Here is a 19,284-nt window from a genome sequence, read left to right on the forward strand (position 1 = left end):
TCCATCACATAAATAAAACAAAAGACAAGAACCACATGATCTTATCAATCAATGCAGAAAAGGCATTTGACAAAGTCCAACACCCACTCATGATAAAAACTCTCAACAAAATAGGAATAGAAGGGAAATTCCTCAGTATAATTAAGGGCATTTATACAAAGCCAACAGCCAACATCGTGCTAAATGGAGAGACTTTGACAGCATTCCCCTTGAGAACGGAAACGAGACAAGGATGCGCTTTATCACCATTATTATTCAACATCTTGCCGGAGGTCCTAGCCAGAGCAATTAGGCTACAGAAAGAAATAAAGGGCATCCAAATTGGTAGGGAAGAAGTCAAAGTATCTCCATTTGCAGATGGTATCATCTTATACATAGAAAACCCCAAAGAATCCAAAAGAAAACTACTGAAACTAACAGAAGATTTCAGCAAAGTTTCAGGATATAAGATAAACTACAAAAATCACTTGGATTCCTTTACACCAACAAAGAGAACCTCGAAGAGGAAATCGCCAGATCAATACCATTTACAATAGTCCTCAAGAAGATAAAATACTTAGGAATAAATCTAACCAGAGATGTAAAAGACCTATACAATGAAAACTACAAGATACTACTTCAAGAAACCAAGAGACCTGCATGGGTGGAAAAATATACCTTTCTCATGGATAGGAAGACTCAACATTGTGAAAATTTCAGTTCTACTCAAAGCAATCTGTAGATACAATGCAATCCCAATCCAAATTCCAACAGCATTTTTTAATGAGATGGAGAAACAAATCACCAACTTCATTTGGAAAAGGAAGAGGATCGAATAAGTAAAGCATTATTCAAGAAGAAGAACAAGGTAGGAGGCCTCACACTACCTGATTTTAGAAACTATTATACCACCATGGTAGTCAAAACAGCCTGGTACTGGTACAACAACAAATACATATACCAACAGAACAGAATTGAGAATCCAGACATAAATTCATCCACCTATGTGCAGCTGATATTTGAAAAAGGCCCAAAGTTTATTAATTTTGGAAAAGACAGTCTCTTTAACAAATGGTGCTCGTGTAACTGGATATGTGTGACTGAAACAAGACCCATACCTCACACCATGCACAAAAGCTAACTCAAAATGGATCAAAGACCTAAACATGAAATTGAAAATGGTAAAGATCATGGAAGAAAAAATAGGGACAATGCTAGGAGCCCTAATACATGGCATAAACACAATATGAACTATAAGTAACAATGCACAAGCACTAGAAGAGTGACTAGATAACTGGGAGCTTCTAAAAATCAAACACTTACGCTCATCAAAAGACTTCACCAAAAGAGTAAAAAGACAACCCACAGACTGGGAAAAAAATTTTAACTGCAACAAATCCGATCAGCATCTAATCTCTCAAATCTACAAAATACTGCAAAACCTCAACAACAAAAAGACAAATAACCCAGTTGAAAAATGGGCAAAGGATATGAACAGGCCCTCCACTAAAGAAGATATTCAGGCAGCTAACAGATACACAAAGAAATGCTCACAATCATTAGACATTAGAGAAATGCAGATCAAAACTACAATGAGATATAATCTTACCCCAACAAGGCTAGCATTAATCCCAAATACAGAAAATAATAAATGCTGGAGAGCTTGTGGAGAGACTGCAACACTTATACACTGCTGGTAGGAATGTAAAGTGGTACAACCACTCTGGAAATTGATTTGGCGCTTCCTTAAAAAGCTAGAAATAGAAGTTCCATAAGATCCAGCTCTCCTGCTCCTTGGAATATATCCTAGAGAAATAAGAGCTGTCACACAAATAGATATATGCCCACCCATGTTCATTGCAGCACTGCTTACAATAGCAAAAGATGGAAACAACCTAGGTGTCCATCAAGGGATGAATGGATAAACAAGTTATGGTATATCCACACAATGGAATACTATGCAACGATAAAGAACAATGATGAAGGCGTGAAACATAACATGGAGGAAACTGGAAGTCATTATGCTGAGTGAATTTAATCAGTCACATAAGGACAAATATTGTATAAGACCCCTATTATAAGAGCTCAAGTAAAGGTTTAAACACAGCAGACAATGTTCTTTGATGGTACAAGGGTGAGGAGAGATGGGGAGGGTTATTCACTAACTAGATAGTATACAAGTTTTATCTTAGGTGAAGGGAAGGACAGCACACACTACATGGGAAGTCAGCACAACAGGACTCAACCAAAGCTAAGAAGTTTCCTGAATATAATCAAACACTTTGAGGGACAGAGTAGCAGGGGTAGGGATCTGGTGACCATGCTTTTAGGGGACCTCTAGGTCAATTGGCATAACAAAGCTTATTAAGAAAATGTCCTGAATCCTACTTCGGAGAGTGGCATCTGGGGTCATAAAAGCTTGGAAGTGGCCATCTAAGCTGCATTAATTGGTCCCAACCACCTGGAGTAAAGGAGAATGAAGAACACCAAAGACACATGGAAAGCATTAATCCAAGAGACAGAAGGGGACACATAAACCAGAGACTGCATCAGCCTGAGACCAGAACTAGATGGTGCCCAGCTACCACCAATGACCGCCCTGACAGGGAACACAACAGAGAGTCCTGGCTAGAGCAGGAGAAAGGTGGGGTGCAGAAGTCAAATTCTAGTAAGAAGACCAAACTTAATGGTCTGACTGAGACTGGAGGAACCCCAGAAAGCATGGCTCCTGGATTCTCTATCAGCCCAGAACTAAAACAATTTTCAAGTTCAACTCTTCAGACAGGGATTGGACTGAACTGTGGGGCATAAAGGAATACTTATGAGGAGTGTGCCTCTTAGCTCAAGTAGATACAAGAGATTAAATGGGTAGCTTCTGTCTGGAGGTGAGATGGGAAGGCAGAGAGGGTTAGGAGCTGGTTGAATGGACATGGGGAATCAGGGGTGGAAAGGAGGAGTGTGCTGTCACAGTATGGGGAGAGAAATTAGGGTCACATAACAAAATATGTATAAATTTTTGTATGGGAGACTAACTTGAAATGTAAACTTCATCTAAACTACGACAATCAAAATACATAAATAAATAAAAAGAAAAGCATCAAAATCCAAAGCCAAAAAAATCAATTTTCTTTGAAGTAAAATGTTAGCATCTTTATTATTCAAAAACTGGAGGGGAATACAGGATTCTGAGGGTGAAAAGTAGGAGAATTAATTTGAAAATTATTTTGATATCTTTTAAGAAATAACCTTCGAGTCATTTGAAGTTTTCGCACGTGATTTTTCTTCATCATTCTTTTTTCTTTCATTAGCTTCTTGCTCACTGCAGAATAAAAAGGATAGGAGTATTTTTCTCTGGTTATTTTTCAATTTTATTTTACCAAGTATTGCTCTTATTCTAAACATTAGGAAATCCAACACTATTTTTTCAAAAATCTAAAAAATATGTTTTTTACTAGTCAATTTTGATTGTTGAAATTTTCATATATGTAGCAATGCTATTAACTTTTGTAAATTCAGTTAATAAACAATGATCCAGAATGGTATAATCTTAAAAGGCTATTTATTTTTTCCTTAATTGAATACATTAATTTCTCTCATATAGGAAGTTGCTTTATTTCTCTCTTTTTTCTTGTTAAATTAAATTATAACTAAAACACTACGGTTTGATTGTACCTTACCTAGTTATAGTGTTTTGAAGTTTATAAACACTTTTGCAAATATTATCTCCTTGAATTTCCACAAAAACTGTATGCTGTTGGTTTCATTACATACCTATCTATAATGTCCACCACCAGTCTGTCAGTTTGCCGTACTGTGGTGGCTTGCATGTTGCCATGATACCGAAAGCTACGCCAACAGTACTTCAAATACCAGCAGTGTCACCCATGGTTGACAGATTTCAGCAGACCTTCCAGACTAAGACAGACTAGGAAGGAAGTCTTACAGACTACGTCTCACATACTTTGGACATGTTGTTAGGAGGGATCAGACCCTGGAGAAGGACATCATGCTTGGTGAAATAGAGGGTCAGCGAAAAAGAGGAAGACCCTCAATGAGATGGATTGACACAGTGGCTGCAACAATGAGCTCAAGCATAACAACGATTGTGAGTATGGTGCAGGACCAGGCAGTGTTTCATACTATGGTGCATAGGGTCACTATGAGTTGGAACTAACTTGACGGAACCTAACAGCAACAAAAACAGGAAGGAAGAAATGGCAATATATCCCAAAAATGAAAATCCCGTGGATCGGAACAGAATATTGTCTAACTGGACTCAAACATGACAATGATCCTAAAGATGACACAGGCCTGGGCAATATTTCGTTCTGCTGTATATGGGTTCGCCATGAGTTCGAGCCAACTCAGCAGCTAACTGCAATCACGTATATAATGTAGGTATTATATGTAGGCAACTGAGGCTCAGTAAAGTGAACTGACTTTCACTCAGGTAAGCTGCCTTTCCTGCCTCAGTGGCTCCAGGTATGATTATGCCTTTCATTATGAAAATTACAATTTCTATGAAAGTGTTTTGCAAACTTACTGTCCTCTGCAAAAGTGAGGCACTATTATTATATTTTTAATGTGTGATGCCAAGTATCTTAGGTCTTAAAGTAAGAAGAATTATTTTCTGACAAACTAGCACACTGTGTCAAATTGATCAATAAACCTCTTCACGTACAAGACACTCTGACACATTGCACACTTGTTGACATGCATCTTGCCATCTGGGCCTTGAACAGGGTCATTTTCTTTGGTGCACAGAAGATATCCCCCTCTCAGTAGGTTCCTGAATTCATGACACTGATCCTGCCAATATGAGCAAAAGATGTTATTACCATAGTCTGATCTTTAAAACTTAAAAATATGATTGGTTAGTTAGGTATGAACTCATAACATTTGAAGGAAAGAAAAAAAACTAGAGAAAATAAAATTTCGGGGTTGACATGTGTTTTAAAAGCTCTTCATTCAATCCCTGACTAAGAAATTTGAATTCTCTCCATCTGTCTCCATATCAGTACTGTTCCGACAGAACTTCACTATCACTTAAGGCAACCCATTCTATTTTCAGACAGTTTTGTACTAGGCTGAGTCCCAAACCTGTTCTCTTTGCAACTGTATTTATTACTCCATGCATAAAGGGTCAAATTTAAAACCCTGGAATGAATGAAAAGACACTTCTCTGGCAAGACATATCAACATGTAAAATTTTAGCTTTACTCAATAACATTTTTTTAAATTATCAAATGTATATTACATGCCAAACACTTTGCTGTGTGCTCTAATGAATGTCCTTTAATTTTTATAAAAAATCCCATAAGATTGACACTCATTATCCCCGTTATATAGATGAGAAAAATAAGGCTCAGAGAGATTAGTTAAAGTCAATGTGGTATTCATGATTTCAGCCCTGCCAACAACCAGACTATGTTGCTTTTTTTTTTTTTTTCTCTGTTTTTATATGGCAGAGAAGAAAGCTCTTATCCATTTGTAAGAATATAGAGCTGACTTTTTCTTCACATAAAGACCTTAATAAGAAACCAATGGAACCTAGCTCACTGGATCTGACCTCTGCTGAAATCATTGGAGATCTTCAGAAATCTGTCTTCAGCTTCTTTTAAGCCCAAGAGTCAAAGCAGAAATTTGGAAAGACAACCTTAGAAAATATTGCTAGTAATCTTGATTGTACTTATTCTTCTTTCTATAAACTGTGATACTCATAAACGATTCCAGACCTACTTTTATCTGCTGCATTTTAAATGCTCTTTAGGATTGAATACCTGGTCAACTTATCAAGTATCTCACAACCATCATTTTCAGAAGTGTCTAGAACTATTTTCTTTTCAAGATGCCCAAAATACCACATACGTACATGTAGATGATAGCATAGGTCTGCCTGTACTATAATCCTTGGTTTAAGTGTTCAGTCTCTGGCTCTTCTGTTTAACATTCATGTGTGGTTAACATCTCGAGTGTTTCTCAACTGCAAAACTGTAACAATATCACCCACTGCATAGATCGTGGGGAAGATTTAATTTGATAATGCATGCTCTTAGTGGGGCTTATTTTAAAATTTGCATGTGTAGATGTGACCCTATTTCTCTTTTTGCCAGAAAAAAATGGATTTCTTAAATATATATAATTTTCTGTTTGAAATTTCTAAAATAGATACCATGAAACTGAAAACTGACCAAGAGTTTAAATAAAATAGATGGCCAGTGGAGATAATTTGTACTAGTAAAATAATGCCTTTTTCTGAAAGCTATTCATTTACCAAAGTGCACAACAGAAATTCCCAGGATATTTTTTAAATAATGATGTTTATCATTGATGTTTCATTATATTGAGTGAGTATAAAACCCCCATTGCCTTCTAGTTGATTTTGACTAATGAAAATTTGCCTCACTAAGAGGAAAAACTTTCTGGGGAAATTCACTATTTTGCTTTTTTAATTGGAGTCAATAGATGGAGTAGAAGAGATTGTATTGTGTAATATTCTTTGTATTGGTGTTATAAAGCTTTGAACACTATTTATAAAGCCTCATACTGAACCCTCAATATCAGTGAAGAGCCAGATCAAGATTTTATCATCTAGAACTCCAATGATACATGCTTTCTTGTTTGTTATTTTTGGCATCTGTTTGCTTGATTTTTTTTTTTTTTTTTTTTCTTTAGAATATCAGAAAATAAATTCACTGGAAGCAACAATAATTTGACAATTATCACTAATCCTCTATATGCATGGTAATTGCATAAGAGTTGCCCTTAGGGCATCAAATAGTATGTTATTTCCTTTGCAAGATTTGGCCATGCCTTTCTTGTTTACCATTGTATCCCCGATGACTGGGACAGAGTTGACCTTCAATAAATATTCATTTAATGGATCAACTAAACAACTAACCGACAAATTTTAGGTATTAATATATCTAAAATATATTACCTCTTTTTCATTGCTCTTTTCATTACTTTTTCTCGTGTCTTTCTCCTCTTTCTTCTTTTTTTCAGCTGCTTCCCTTTCCCGGGAAGAAACAATGGAAGAACATCTTTAACCAAAGTGAACAAACAGCTTGCTAATTACCAGAATATCTGCTTTAAAAAATATTGTCATTTTTCCCAAACTGGTGAGTGATGATTAGTACATTTTAAGACTCACAATCAAAAGCCCATTAAAGTTTAAAATTTGACGATTATCTCAGGGCAATTGTTTCAGAGGTTCATTCAGCCTCCATGGCTCCAGAAAGTCTGAAGTCCATGAGAATTTGAAATTCTGCTCTGTATTTTCCCCCTTTTGATCAGGATTCTTTCATAGAATTCTGGTCTCATGGCAAAGGAGGCTGTTTCTCCTGGAGGCAATTAGCCACATATTCTATTTCTTCCACCTATTCTTGACTCTCCTTCTTCCCCTGTTGCTCTAGATGGATACAGACCAACTGTTGTATTGTGGATGGCTGCTTGCTGGCTTTTAAGACCTAGGCACTACATAACAAACTACGAGGTAGAACAGAAGAACTAAATATGTTATTAGGCCAATTAACTAGGATGTCCCATGATACCATAAAAAATGCCTCCCTTGAGCATTATGCTCTTTTAAGATCTATTTATATGGGATAAAATTGACAATAGTAACTCAAAAGACTAGCTAGGAATCTTAGGGAGCAGTGAGTTTATGTTAATGGGGGAGCAACAACTCAGAAAAGGAAAGTGAGAATGACTACACAACTCAAAGAATATAATCAATGTCACTGAATTGTACATGTAGAAATTGTTGAATTCGTTTATGTTCTGCTGTGTATATTCTCAACAACAACAGAGATAAACAAATTATAAAAAATAATAAAAAAGCCAATCCATTAAAAAAATACTTACAGTCTTTCTTTACACATTGCAAACTTATTGCCGTGTGTCTTGCTGTCTGGACCCCGGACAGGGTCACTCTCCCAAGTAGAGATAAGTTGTCCATTTTTCATTTGACTTTTAAACTCATCACATATGTCCTGAAAAGAAAAGAAGCATATATTGGAAATGCTATTTTCACATAGTATTTTATTGGATTTGAGAATTAGGAGATTTCAATTTGAGAATTAGAAAAGTTGGCAGTCACTTATACTTGCTGTGGTAGGCAGAATAATGGCCCCCTGAATATGTTCACATTCCATCCTTGAACCCTGTGAATATGTTACCTTCATGGCAAGGAGAAATTAAAATTGAAGATAAAGTTAAGGTTGCTAATCAGTTGACCTTGAGATGTGATTATCCTGGATTGTGTGAGTGGGCCCAATATAATCACAAGAGTCTTTATAAGTGAAAGAGGGAGGAAGAAAGGTCAGTGTTAGTGATATAGAATGAGAAATACTTGATGGGTCATTGTTGGCTTTGAAGATGGAAGGGGCCATGAGCCAAGGAATGCAGACAACTTCTGGAAGCTAGGAGAGGCAAGAAAATGGATTCTCTCCTAAAGTCTCCACAAAGAAATGAAGCACTATTAACACCTTGATTTTAGCTCAGTGAGACCCATGTAGGACTTCTGAACTCAAAATACATAAGATAATAAATTTGTGTTGTTTTAAGCCACTATATTTGCAGCAATTTGTTACAGCAGCAACAGGAAGCTAATATACTGGCTGAATCTCATTTTCACCTTCTATCAAGTAAGGCTGAAAAGCCTTATTTCATCAGGCTGTTGAGAAAATTAAATAAACTACTATTTATAAAAGTGCTTTGTAAGTGTTAGACTGAAGCACTTCCATATGCCATTCAATTTCTACACTGAAGGATCTACTAAAACCCATTGCCACCAAGTCAATTCCTACTCGTGGCAACCCCATGTGTGTCAGAGTAGAACTGCTCCATAGAGTCTTCAATGGCTACAATCTTACAGAGGAGCCCTGGTAGTGCAGTGGTTAAGAGCTACGGCAAGCTACAGCTGCTAACCAAAAGGTTGGCAGTTCGAATCCACCAGCCACTCCTTGGAAACTCTATGGGGCAATTCTACTCTATCCTATAGGGGCGTACGAGTTGGAATTGACTTGATGGCAATAGGTTTGGTTTTCTTTTTGGTTAATCTTACAGAAGTAGATCACCAGGCCTTTCTTCTGTGGCACTGCTGGGTGGGTTTGAACCACCGATCTTCCGGTTAGTAGCCAAACTCAAACTATTCATGCCACCCAGTGGTATTTATATTAATCATGGCTTTTGATCATCTAAAGGCAAGGCCTTGACTGGCCACACTGACACCTTCTTTTCATATCCTTGATGACCAAGCATTGTCTTACAGAAATACCGTTCTTGCCAAAACACAGTAAATAACTTACCTTTTCTGATGCTGATTCAGACTCATTTGATCTGAAGTCAGAATTATTTTTTTCATTTGCTTCTCTTTGACTGGAAAAGAAAAGAGTCAACAGCCATCTTGTTAACACGCTCAAGGTCGAAAAGGTATTAGAGTTTATATATCCCTAAACACTGCCTTCATAAAGAGTATCTCTGCACCTCCCAGAGATGAGTAGTCAGCTCAGTTATTGAGATCCCAGTGCAAGAAGCTCCCTCATCACATGTACACATTCTAGGTAGATCAACTCCAGTAATTACACAGTCTCCTCTATTTTTGCCCAAATTTATCTGCCTAATATTCACATCCTTTGGTCTTATTTCAAATTCTGAGGACAACACAGCCTGCTAAATCTGTGACCTCTTCTGTTATCAGTCTTTCAGACATTTAGAGGCAAGTCTCCAAGTCCAGCTTCCTCTGTTCCTTCACCTTTTCATCATAACTCAAGGATTTTAATCCTCCACCCAACTTCCCATTCTGGTTCCTTCATTTATGAGTTAACCCATTATAACATTATTTCTTAAAGTGTAGAACCCAAGAGAGAAAGTAGACAAGTACTCTAAAAGGTACCTTATCGTGCTACTTTATATTTTACCTTTCTCATAAAATATTCATGCCAGTGGCTTCTAAATTTTAATGTGCATTAAAAATCACCTGAGACCTTGTTAAAAATTCAGATTCACTGACCACTCCAACAGTTTGACTCACGAGATCTGGATTAGGTCTCAGTAACCTGATTTTTAATAAGTGAGCCAGGTGATTCTGATGCCGTTGTTCCACTATCCAAACACCGCAAAACTCTAATACATATTTCTCTTTCAAAGTTTCACTTGGTTTTGCACACAAAGCAAAAATATGTACATGTATGTATATACCTATATGTATGTATATATAGGTACACACACACACACATATATATATATATATATTTCTTTTTGAGGAGTTCTATTTGAGAGTTGTAAGAAATAGGGAAGTGGTAATAAAATATATTCTAAAGATTCCACCAAATATAAAGCCACCAAATTTTAATGAAGTAAACTATTAGAAAAAGAGGGTACCTACAATGATTCAGTTTGGTAGAATTCTGATTATTCATGGTTCTGTTGAAAAACATTCAATGGTTTCCCATCACACATGGAATAAAATCCATTGTCCTTCTCAAGGCCTAAAAAGCCCCCATATAATCTGGTCCCACTTCCTTTATAAACTTATTTCCTACAATTCTCCTCCTTACTCAATAATCTTGAGACATAGTGTGCAGTTTCTTGAGCTTACTAATTTCATACGTAGCTTCATGACTTCGCATTGGCTCTTGCTCATTCTAGACTATTCTATCTTCAGATATTCAAATGGTTCATTTCACTCACTCTATACAGGTCTTCCTCAAATGTCCAGCCTTTTCTAAACACCATAACTAAAATAGCAGCTCTCATCTCTTTCTGTTGTATTACCTTGTTTTATTTTTCTTATCACTGCTTAGACTTCTGTTACATATTTATTTATCTATTACCTGTGTTCTGCTACATTATGTTATAGCTCCAAAGCGGCAGGAACATTGTCTTGTTCACTTATGCATTTTAGGTGCCTTAAAGAGTCACATAGCAAGTAGTCAATAGCCACTTATTGTAGAATAGATATTTTTCAAAGATGTTTAAAAATCCATTTATATTGTTTTTTTAATACTCCAAGTATCTTATTACATAGATGAAATGGTTTACTTAAGAAAAAGTTTTATCTTAATAATTTTCTATATCTGAGAAGCATTAGTTGTTCTTTCACAAAATTAGCCACTATTAATGTGTGATGCAGAAAGAAACACAGTCACAAGTGAAGAATTGCCTCAATTCTTTTCATCATATCTGCATAGGTTTAGTTGTGCAAAGTTGGTATGGTATAAAAAAATCATAACATTAGTCATCAATTATCACTATTAATAACAATATCTAATTTTACTGAACACTAATGACAACATTAATAGTGAAGACTTACATATTCTATGTGCTTGTTTTGTGCCAGACACTGTGCTAAGAGTTTTATATAGTTCATCTCATTCAACTCTCAAAAGAAACACCACATGGCTGCTATGATCATTGTAGTCCCCCATTTAAATATGAGCCTATTGAAGTCTAAGGAAGTGAAATAACCTATCCAAGGACATAAGTTTTATGGACTATGCAAAGGCATTCAACTGTGTGAATCATAAGAAATTATGAATAACATTGCAAAGAATGAGAATTCCAGAACACTTAATTGTGCTCGTGAGGAACCTGTACATAGATCAAGAGGCAGTCGTTCGAACAGAACAGGGAGACACTGCATGGTTTAAAGTCAGGAAAGGTATGTGCCAGGGTGGTATCCTTTCACCATACTTATTCAATCTGTATGCTGAGCAAGTAATACGAGAAGTTGGACTATATGAAGAAGAACGGGGCATCAGGATTGGAGGAAGACTCATTAACAACCTGTGTTATGCAGATGACACAATCTTGCTTGCTGAAAGTGAAAAGGACTTGAAGCACTTACTGACGAAAATCAAAGACCATAGCCTTCAGTATGGATTACATCTCAACATAAAGAAAACAAAAATCTTCACAACTGGACCAGTAAGCAACATCATAATAAACAGAGAAAAGATTGAAGTTGTCAAGGATTTCATTTTACTTGTTTCCACAATCAACACCCATGGAAGCAGCAGTCAAGAAATCAAACGATGCATTACATTGGGCAAATCTGCTAAAGACCTCTTTGAAGTGTTAAAAAGCAAAGATGTCACCTTGAAGACTAAGGCGCACCTAACCCAAGGTGCGCCATGGTGTTTTCAACCACCTCATATGCGTGAGAAAGTTGGACAATGCGTAAGGAAGATAGAAGAAGAATTGATGCCATTGAATTATGGTATTGGCAAAGAACATTAAATATACCAGGGACTGCCAAAAGAACAAACAAATCTGTCTTGGAAGAAGTACAACCAGAATGCTCCTAAGAAGCAAGGATGGCGAGACTACATCTCACATACTTTGGACATGTTATCAGGAGGGATCAGTTCCTGGAGAAGGACATCATGCATTGTAAAGTAGAGGGTCATCAAAAAAGAGGGAGTCTCTCAATGAGATGGATTGACACAGTGGCTGTAAACAATGGGCTCAAGCATAACACGATTGTGAGGATGGTGCAGGACTGGGTAGTGTTTGGTTCTGTTGTACATAGGGTCACTATGAGTTGAAACCAACACAATGGCACCTAACAACATCAACAACAAGGACATAGAACTGAAATAGCCATCTGATACCAAAACCCTGGCATTGAACCACTCTGCCATCTTGCTTCTATTAAAGAATTTTAATAATGTAGAATAAATACTAGATTGATACTTAATTTTGCCTCTGAAGATTACTCCCTATGAGACCTTCAGTAAACCAAGTACTCACTCTGGTCCTTCGTTTTTCTCATATATAAAATGCAGCATTTGGATTTGATTTTTTCACGTGCCCTTTACTACCACAATCTCATTTGTTTTTCTTTCTCTTTTCTTTCTTTCTTTCTTCCTTTCATGGTGCGAGGGAGAGTGGTGAAGAATGTATATAGGTGGTAGGGAGAAGAGTATTATGTACATTTCTATTAAATGTCATAACAGAGGCATTGAGTTTTAGAACTACAAGGACCTTTCAAGGTCACCTAGAAAACTCCCTCAATTTATAAATGGGACTAAGACATTATGTTATTTCATGCAGTAAAACAAATCAAAAGTTGCTGAGCTGGATCATAAACCACTCCAATTCACTGCCATTCATCAAGGGAAAATAAATAGAAGAAACAGGCCCTGGAATACACAATAAGTGTGTCTCATACATATAACTAAAAGAAAACAGCTCTTTCAAGCTGTGCTGACCAACTATTCAAAATGACCATAGCAGAGTATTCCTAGGATGCAGCCATAATGTGTTCTAAAGAACAATTATCTACTATGACAATACTTAGAGGTCACAGACTTACATTGGAAAATAGAGTAGGAATCAGCCACTTGATCAGCTGCCTTTGGGGTTCATTGCCCCTTACGTGTTTCAAGAGAAAGAGAGAATAGTTGGGAATTAACCAGAGGTTTAATTTTTATAGAGGGAGTCATAAACAAATGAGACATAGTCATTGATAAGTGTGTGATTATCTTTTAGACTTGCCTGTTGACAGCAGTACTTACAGTATTTCTTTACACGTGGTACATTTATTGTATGATTTTCCATCAGCACCACATACAGGATCACTCTCCCGAGTACAATTGAGTTTTCCATTTTCCATTTTTTCCCGGTATTCAGCACATTGGTCCTGAAAGGGGAGAAGAGAACAGGCCTCCTGGATTACTTGGTCTGTTGATTTCTTATTAAATTTGTTAATAATTTGAGTGAAAATCTTATCTACCTCCCCTTATAAAGAATATAATATCTAGGGTTGCTACCCACCTAAGAAGAGAGGCTAGAATCATTCATATTCTAATTATAGGAGGCCAGATGTCATGGCTACTAATGTTGCTTTTAAGGTTTTATACAGGGAAATTATAAAGTTGGCTGGGATGTAATAGCATAGAACAAGGGCCTGCTGCCTTTTTTTATATATAAAGTTTTATTGAAACACAACCTCACCCTTTCATTTATATAGTATTTGTGGCTGTTTTCTTGATACACTGGCAGAGTTGGATAGTTGCAACAGAGACCATCTGACCCACAAAGGCTGAAATATTTACTACTTGGCCCTTTACAAAAAAAGTTTCCTGACCTATGATGTAGATAAAAAGGAGAGAGAAATGCTGGGTAGAAGTACAAAGTTATACAAAGGAGGTGTCAAGGAAGACAGGCTTGAACAAATTATGGAGAAGATAGACGAATGTCTTAACAGATGCAGCCCTTGAGAGTGAGAACTCAGCCTCCTAAAGCAGAAAAGATGGAAAACAGAAAGGTCAGAGTTTATCAAGAGCAAATATAGGGTGTGTATCAGATGGGGAAGCAAAGAGACAGTCTTGATAATCCCAAGATCATAGGAAGAGAAATAAGGTTGCTATAAACCTATCAAACTGTGTTCATATACCCAGGGAGTGAGCTTACAGGCAACTTTGTCATGCTGACATTTAAAAGTGTCTTGGGAAATATTCATGCACTTGCCTAAATTATTTTATTTTATCCCTATATGAGTACTGCTAGATAAAAGAAAATAGAGTTCAGGGAGATGAAGCAACTTATTCAAGGCTTCACAACTCATAAGTGGTAGAGGAGGGATCATACCATAAACTGACTCCAAACACTATGCTCTTTCACCATACTATGCTGCCTTGGATTAACAGAAAAAATACCTCACAAAGGCGGCTGCATTCAGGACAAAAGAGAATAATGAAAGAAAATGAAGAACATGTGGGAGAGACCAATTATTGGCATGAGGGCTAGATAACTGTAAAGGGAGTTAGGAGATTGGGATTAGATAATCATGTTAATAATTATCTCCAGGTTTAAAGAAGACAAAATGAGCCCTAGAGAACCTAAGAATTACAGGTAGTCTCTGACTTACAACATATTCGAGTTATGATGAACCGCACTTGGCACCACCAGTTGTTTTTTGGTACATCTTATTATTAGTAATATGTACTACATACAGTGTTGCAGGATGTAATTTGCTGATGTTATCATTGTCAGCTGTAATGTTTCCAATCCCCAAAGACAAATGAAGATTGGATTTATAAAGATGCTGATAATAAAAGGCAATAATAATGAAAACTAAAAAAAAAAAAGAAAAAAAATGAGGTTTTTGATTTATATCAGAACCGACTTTCGACGGAGTAGTCCTGTAACGTAACCCGGTTGTAAATGGGGGTCTACCTGTGGAGCTTACCTGCAGCATTAATGGGGAAATGCCTCTGTTCTTCCAAGGATGCTTTTAACCTGAGCACTAAACACATTATGGAGCCCTGGTGGCTAAGCAGTTAAAATCTCAGCTGCTAACCAAAAGGTTGGCAGTTTGAATCCACCAGCTGCTCCTTGGAAACCCTATGGGGCAGTCCTACTCTGTTCTATAGGGTCGCTATGAGTCAGAATCAACTCGATGGCAATGGGTTACTAAATGCATTCACCTTTACCATAGGCCATGTCATAGTCTCATTGCCAATGTGTTGAGCCAACTCTGGTTAAGAAACTGGCGGTTGTTCTCACCTGAGATTTTCCACCTCCACCACCACCACCATTGGGACCATATCCTGACACAGTTCTCTGACCTTCCTCTTCTTTCCTCTTTCTTTCCTCATCTTCTTTCTGGCTGGAAATCAGAAAGTGGGGAGTAGAGAATAATAGATTAGAGGGAGTGGAGTGCATTTCTATGAGTTTCTTGTCATATGACCAAATTAGATTTGTCCAGGAATTTATCAGCCTTTGTCGAACATGTATTATGCTGCAGGCCCTCTTCTCTTACAATTATGTGAAGTTCTCTGCATGGAAGAGCACTCATTGCAGAAGGTGAAGATCAGCCTATATGTAACCATGTGCAATACAATGTGAGCAATTAATTAGCATTTCATAAATGTTCACTGGACATCACTAGCTGAATTTCTCACAAGTACTTCATATTCAAGAGGCCCAAAAATAATTCTCTTGTATGCCAAATGTATTTTTTCTTCTGGATTCTCTTTCAAAGAACAAAACTTTGGAGTCGTATCTAACTGCTTCTGCTCCTTCAGCTCACACAGCTGTTGTCACATAGCATTGATTTCACCTCCACAATATCACCCATCTTGATCCACCTACCTTCTATCCCGCTTGCCTACTTCCGTTGCTCCAGGTATTTCTCATTGGATTACCGCAAATCCCCACAACAGCAGTAGCATTCTGAATTTTAGTCCCTTCCTCCTTTAGAAGGACATTTATGCTAATTGCTCTCCCACCTGTAAAAATGTTAGCAGCTTTCCAATACATAGAGAATTTACTTCAGAATCCTTGGCCTGGAATTCAAAGCTGGTAAAGCTGGAGAATTCTAAATAAACTAAATGACTTGCTCTTTGCTGTGTATGGCTACAGCTTTCTTAATTTTAGATCTTCATTTATGCTTTTCCTGTCTCCTTCACTTATACTTCCCTGTCATGTCACATCCTATCCAAATTGAAAGGTCCAGTTCTATCCCTCCATAAAACTATTAACTATCCCTTCCCTGAAGTACCATAACTCTTTGTATACATCATTTTGCATTTAGCAATTCTTCCTTTGCATTATATTGGTTTATGTACATATCTAATCTCTGATGGACTGTATGAGCTCTGAGAAGAGTGTCTGTTTCATTCATCATTGTATAGTTATTATACAGATTATACATTTGAGATGTTCAGCAAAAAGGCTGTTGAATGTCTTAAATATTTGATGTATCCTTCCAAACTTTCATTTTACTGAAAGGATGAGAGTCTCAAAATTTAGGTAGACAAGTTAGATTGGCAATAAAATTGGTTTTTTTTCCCAATGAGAATTCCAAAATAATCCAGAGAAGGATCCATTTGACAGCAAAGGGTTTAGAATTTTATGCAGGAAAATGCTGTGATCTATTGTTAGTCTTTACCCTAGAACTATTAGAGAATGTAATAACCTACTAATACTTTATCTATTTCTAGAACTATGAACCTTGACCTTTTAAAAGAAGGATTTGTCTAAAAAAATGCTTTACAGATTACATTTTTTTTTTTTATATGTAAGGAAATATGCATTATCTGCCCAGCTCTTTTCCTCCCCAACTCTGCCAGCCACAGCAGGGCTTCATGTGTGCACTCACAAGATTTCTTTACACATGGCACACTTGTTGCCATGGGTCTTGCCATCTGGGCCAAGCACAGGATCATTTTCTCGTGTGCAGAAAATACTTCCATTTTGCAAAAGACTCCGAAATTCACTACATATATCCTAAAAGAAGAAGAAAAGTCAACTGTTTGGGTATTTTCCTGGAAATTAAGTTTGTTGAGTTTCTACTAAGTGCTAAAAGGAAGAGAGAAAAAAAAAAAAAACCCTGAAGATTTTTTTTTTTTTTTGCATTATCTAATTCCTACTAAACACACAGAACTTGAAAAGAGTTTTGTGTTTCTTTTTCTTGAGATTTAGCCCCAAAATACAGACTGAACCTGGATTCACACACAAGCAAGACTCTCTTAATAAACTGGGCTCTCTAGGGACTGGTCCACAGCCCTTACCTGCGGATTTATTGTCTATCTCTATTTCATGATAATGTCAAAATAAAACAAAACAAACATGCAAATAAAAAACACTTCACATGTCAGAGAATCAAAGAACTTCAGGTGTGGATAGAACCTCTAAGCTCATTTGGTCCAACTACCCATACCATATATCTCAACTCCTTTACATCATGCCTGCCAAGAAATCACTGGCTATGAAGAAATTCATTACCTTCCCAGACAGTTCATTCCAAAAAGTTTAAAAAATATTTCCACAAACTAGTTGTAGTGTTGGAGTCCTTGTTGGTGTAAACAATTAATGCACTTGGCTGATAACCGAAAGGTTGGAGATTCGAGGTACCCAGAGGTGCCTCAGAAGAAAGACCTGGAAATATATTTCTAAAAAATAGCCACTGAAAACTCTGTGGAGCACAATTCTACTCTGACACACATGGGGTTGCCATGGGTTGGGACTGACTCAACAGCAACTAGTTAATCGTAGTGCTACTTTTGGGAAACCCTAGAAAATAATTATAACTCTTATAGGATCCCTATTCTTAGGGTTTACTTTTATAAATTGTCATCAAAAATAGAAGATTACATTTGTTCAGACCAGCAAACAAATTTGAAGTATTTTACTTCTCCCAGAGAAACAGAGGATATTTTTCTTCTTTCACATGGAAGTCTTTCTTATATTTGGGAAGATTTTTCTTGTCTTTCTTCCATACCTCCCTATGTTCTCTCTCAAGTTCTAAATACCTGCAGATACTTCAGTCATTCTGTATATGGCATGATTCCAACACCATTTCTCATTCTGGATTCTTCTCCTTTTCTAAAAAATTCAGAATCTATTTCACATGGCTAAAATAATAACGGCCAATACCGTATTTTTACACAAATAACACAGGTCTTCTAGGTTTGTTTGCCAACCACTCCGTCCTCCCACAAGGTATTTTCAGAAGTGCCACTAAGCCATTTTTTTTCTTACACGTTGCTGTAAAACAATTAGCATAGCACACTTACAAAAACACCTCACTGGGAGAGGGAGAGGTTGGCAAACAAACTTAGAAGACATGCATTATTCGCATAAAAATACAGCATACTAGTAGTCAATATATGTCCTGAATTTTTGTGAGAATAAGGTGAGATAACATAGGTATATAATTTAGCACCATGACTGATTTCTACCCAGCACTCAGTAAATGTTTTATGATGAACTGAACAAGAATAAGCAAATCACTTAGGATCATAGGGTTTATTACTGATGGAAATGAGGATTGAATTTGATTTTTTTTTTTTTTTTCTGAAACCGTTAGTTCAAGCTGAAACTCAATGTGGACTACTACTAACGGTTTCAGAAAAAAAAAAAAAATCGAATTCAATCCTCATTTCCATCAGTAATAAACCCTATGATCCTAAGTGATTTGCTTATTCTTGTTCAGTTCATCATAAAACATTTACTGAGTGCTGGGTAGAAATCAGTCATGGTGCTAAATTATATACCTATGTTATCTCACCTTATTCTCACAAAAATTCAGGACATATACTGAATACTAGTATGCTGTATTTTTATGCGAATAATGCATGCCTTCTAAGTTTGTTTGCCAAGCCGAAACTCAATGTGGACTACAGAATGAATTTTTCTCCTAGCTCTGCTTCAAGATCTGCCAGAACCCCTAATTCTAGTCATAGGTAGCAAAAGAAATGTGGTATAAGAAGATAGTTTGTCTATATGAACCAGTGTGAAATTAGAAATTGTCCCTTACCAAAGCATTTTTTCTTGATATATTTAAAAATA

At 36.7% G+C, this 19,284-nt stretch overlaps 1 protein-coding gene across 1 annotated transcript in view; it reads right to left on the reverse strand.

Moving 5' to 3' along the window:
* The window catches only part of SPINK5 (serine peptidase inhibitor Kazal type 5), an 80,705-nt gene that overhangs the window by 14,031 nt on the left and 47,390 nt on the right, over positions 1-19,284 (reverse strand). The window contains exons 19-26 of the mRNA XM_023739184.1: positions 17,093-17,220; positions 15,496-15,598; positions 13,503-13,627; positions 9,291-9,360; positions 7,846-7,973; positions 6,920-7,022; positions 4,661-4,788; positions 3,226-3,298 (exon numbers count right to left, since the gene is read on the reverse strand). Of these exons, the coding sequence (XP_023594952.1) occupies positions 3,226-3,298; positions 4,661-4,788; positions 6,920-7,022; positions 7,846-7,973; positions 9,291-9,360; positions 13,503-13,627; positions 15,496-15,598; positions 17,093-17,220 (858 nt within the window). The remainder of the gene's footprint in view (positions 1-3,225; positions 3,299-4,660; positions 4,789-6,919; positions 7,023-7,845; positions 7,974-9,290; positions 9,361-13,502; positions 13,628-15,495; positions 15,599-17,092; positions 17,221-19,284) is intronic.

The sequence above is a fragment of the Trichechus manatus genome, unplaced genomic scaffold (assembly GCF_000243295.1).
Source record: "Trichechus manatus latirostris isolate Lorelei unplaced genomic scaffold, TriManLat1.0 scaffold00130, whole genome shotgun sequence".
Lineage (NCBI taxonomy): Eukaryota > Metazoa > Chordata > Mammalia > Sirenia > Trichechidae > Trichechus > Trichechus manatus.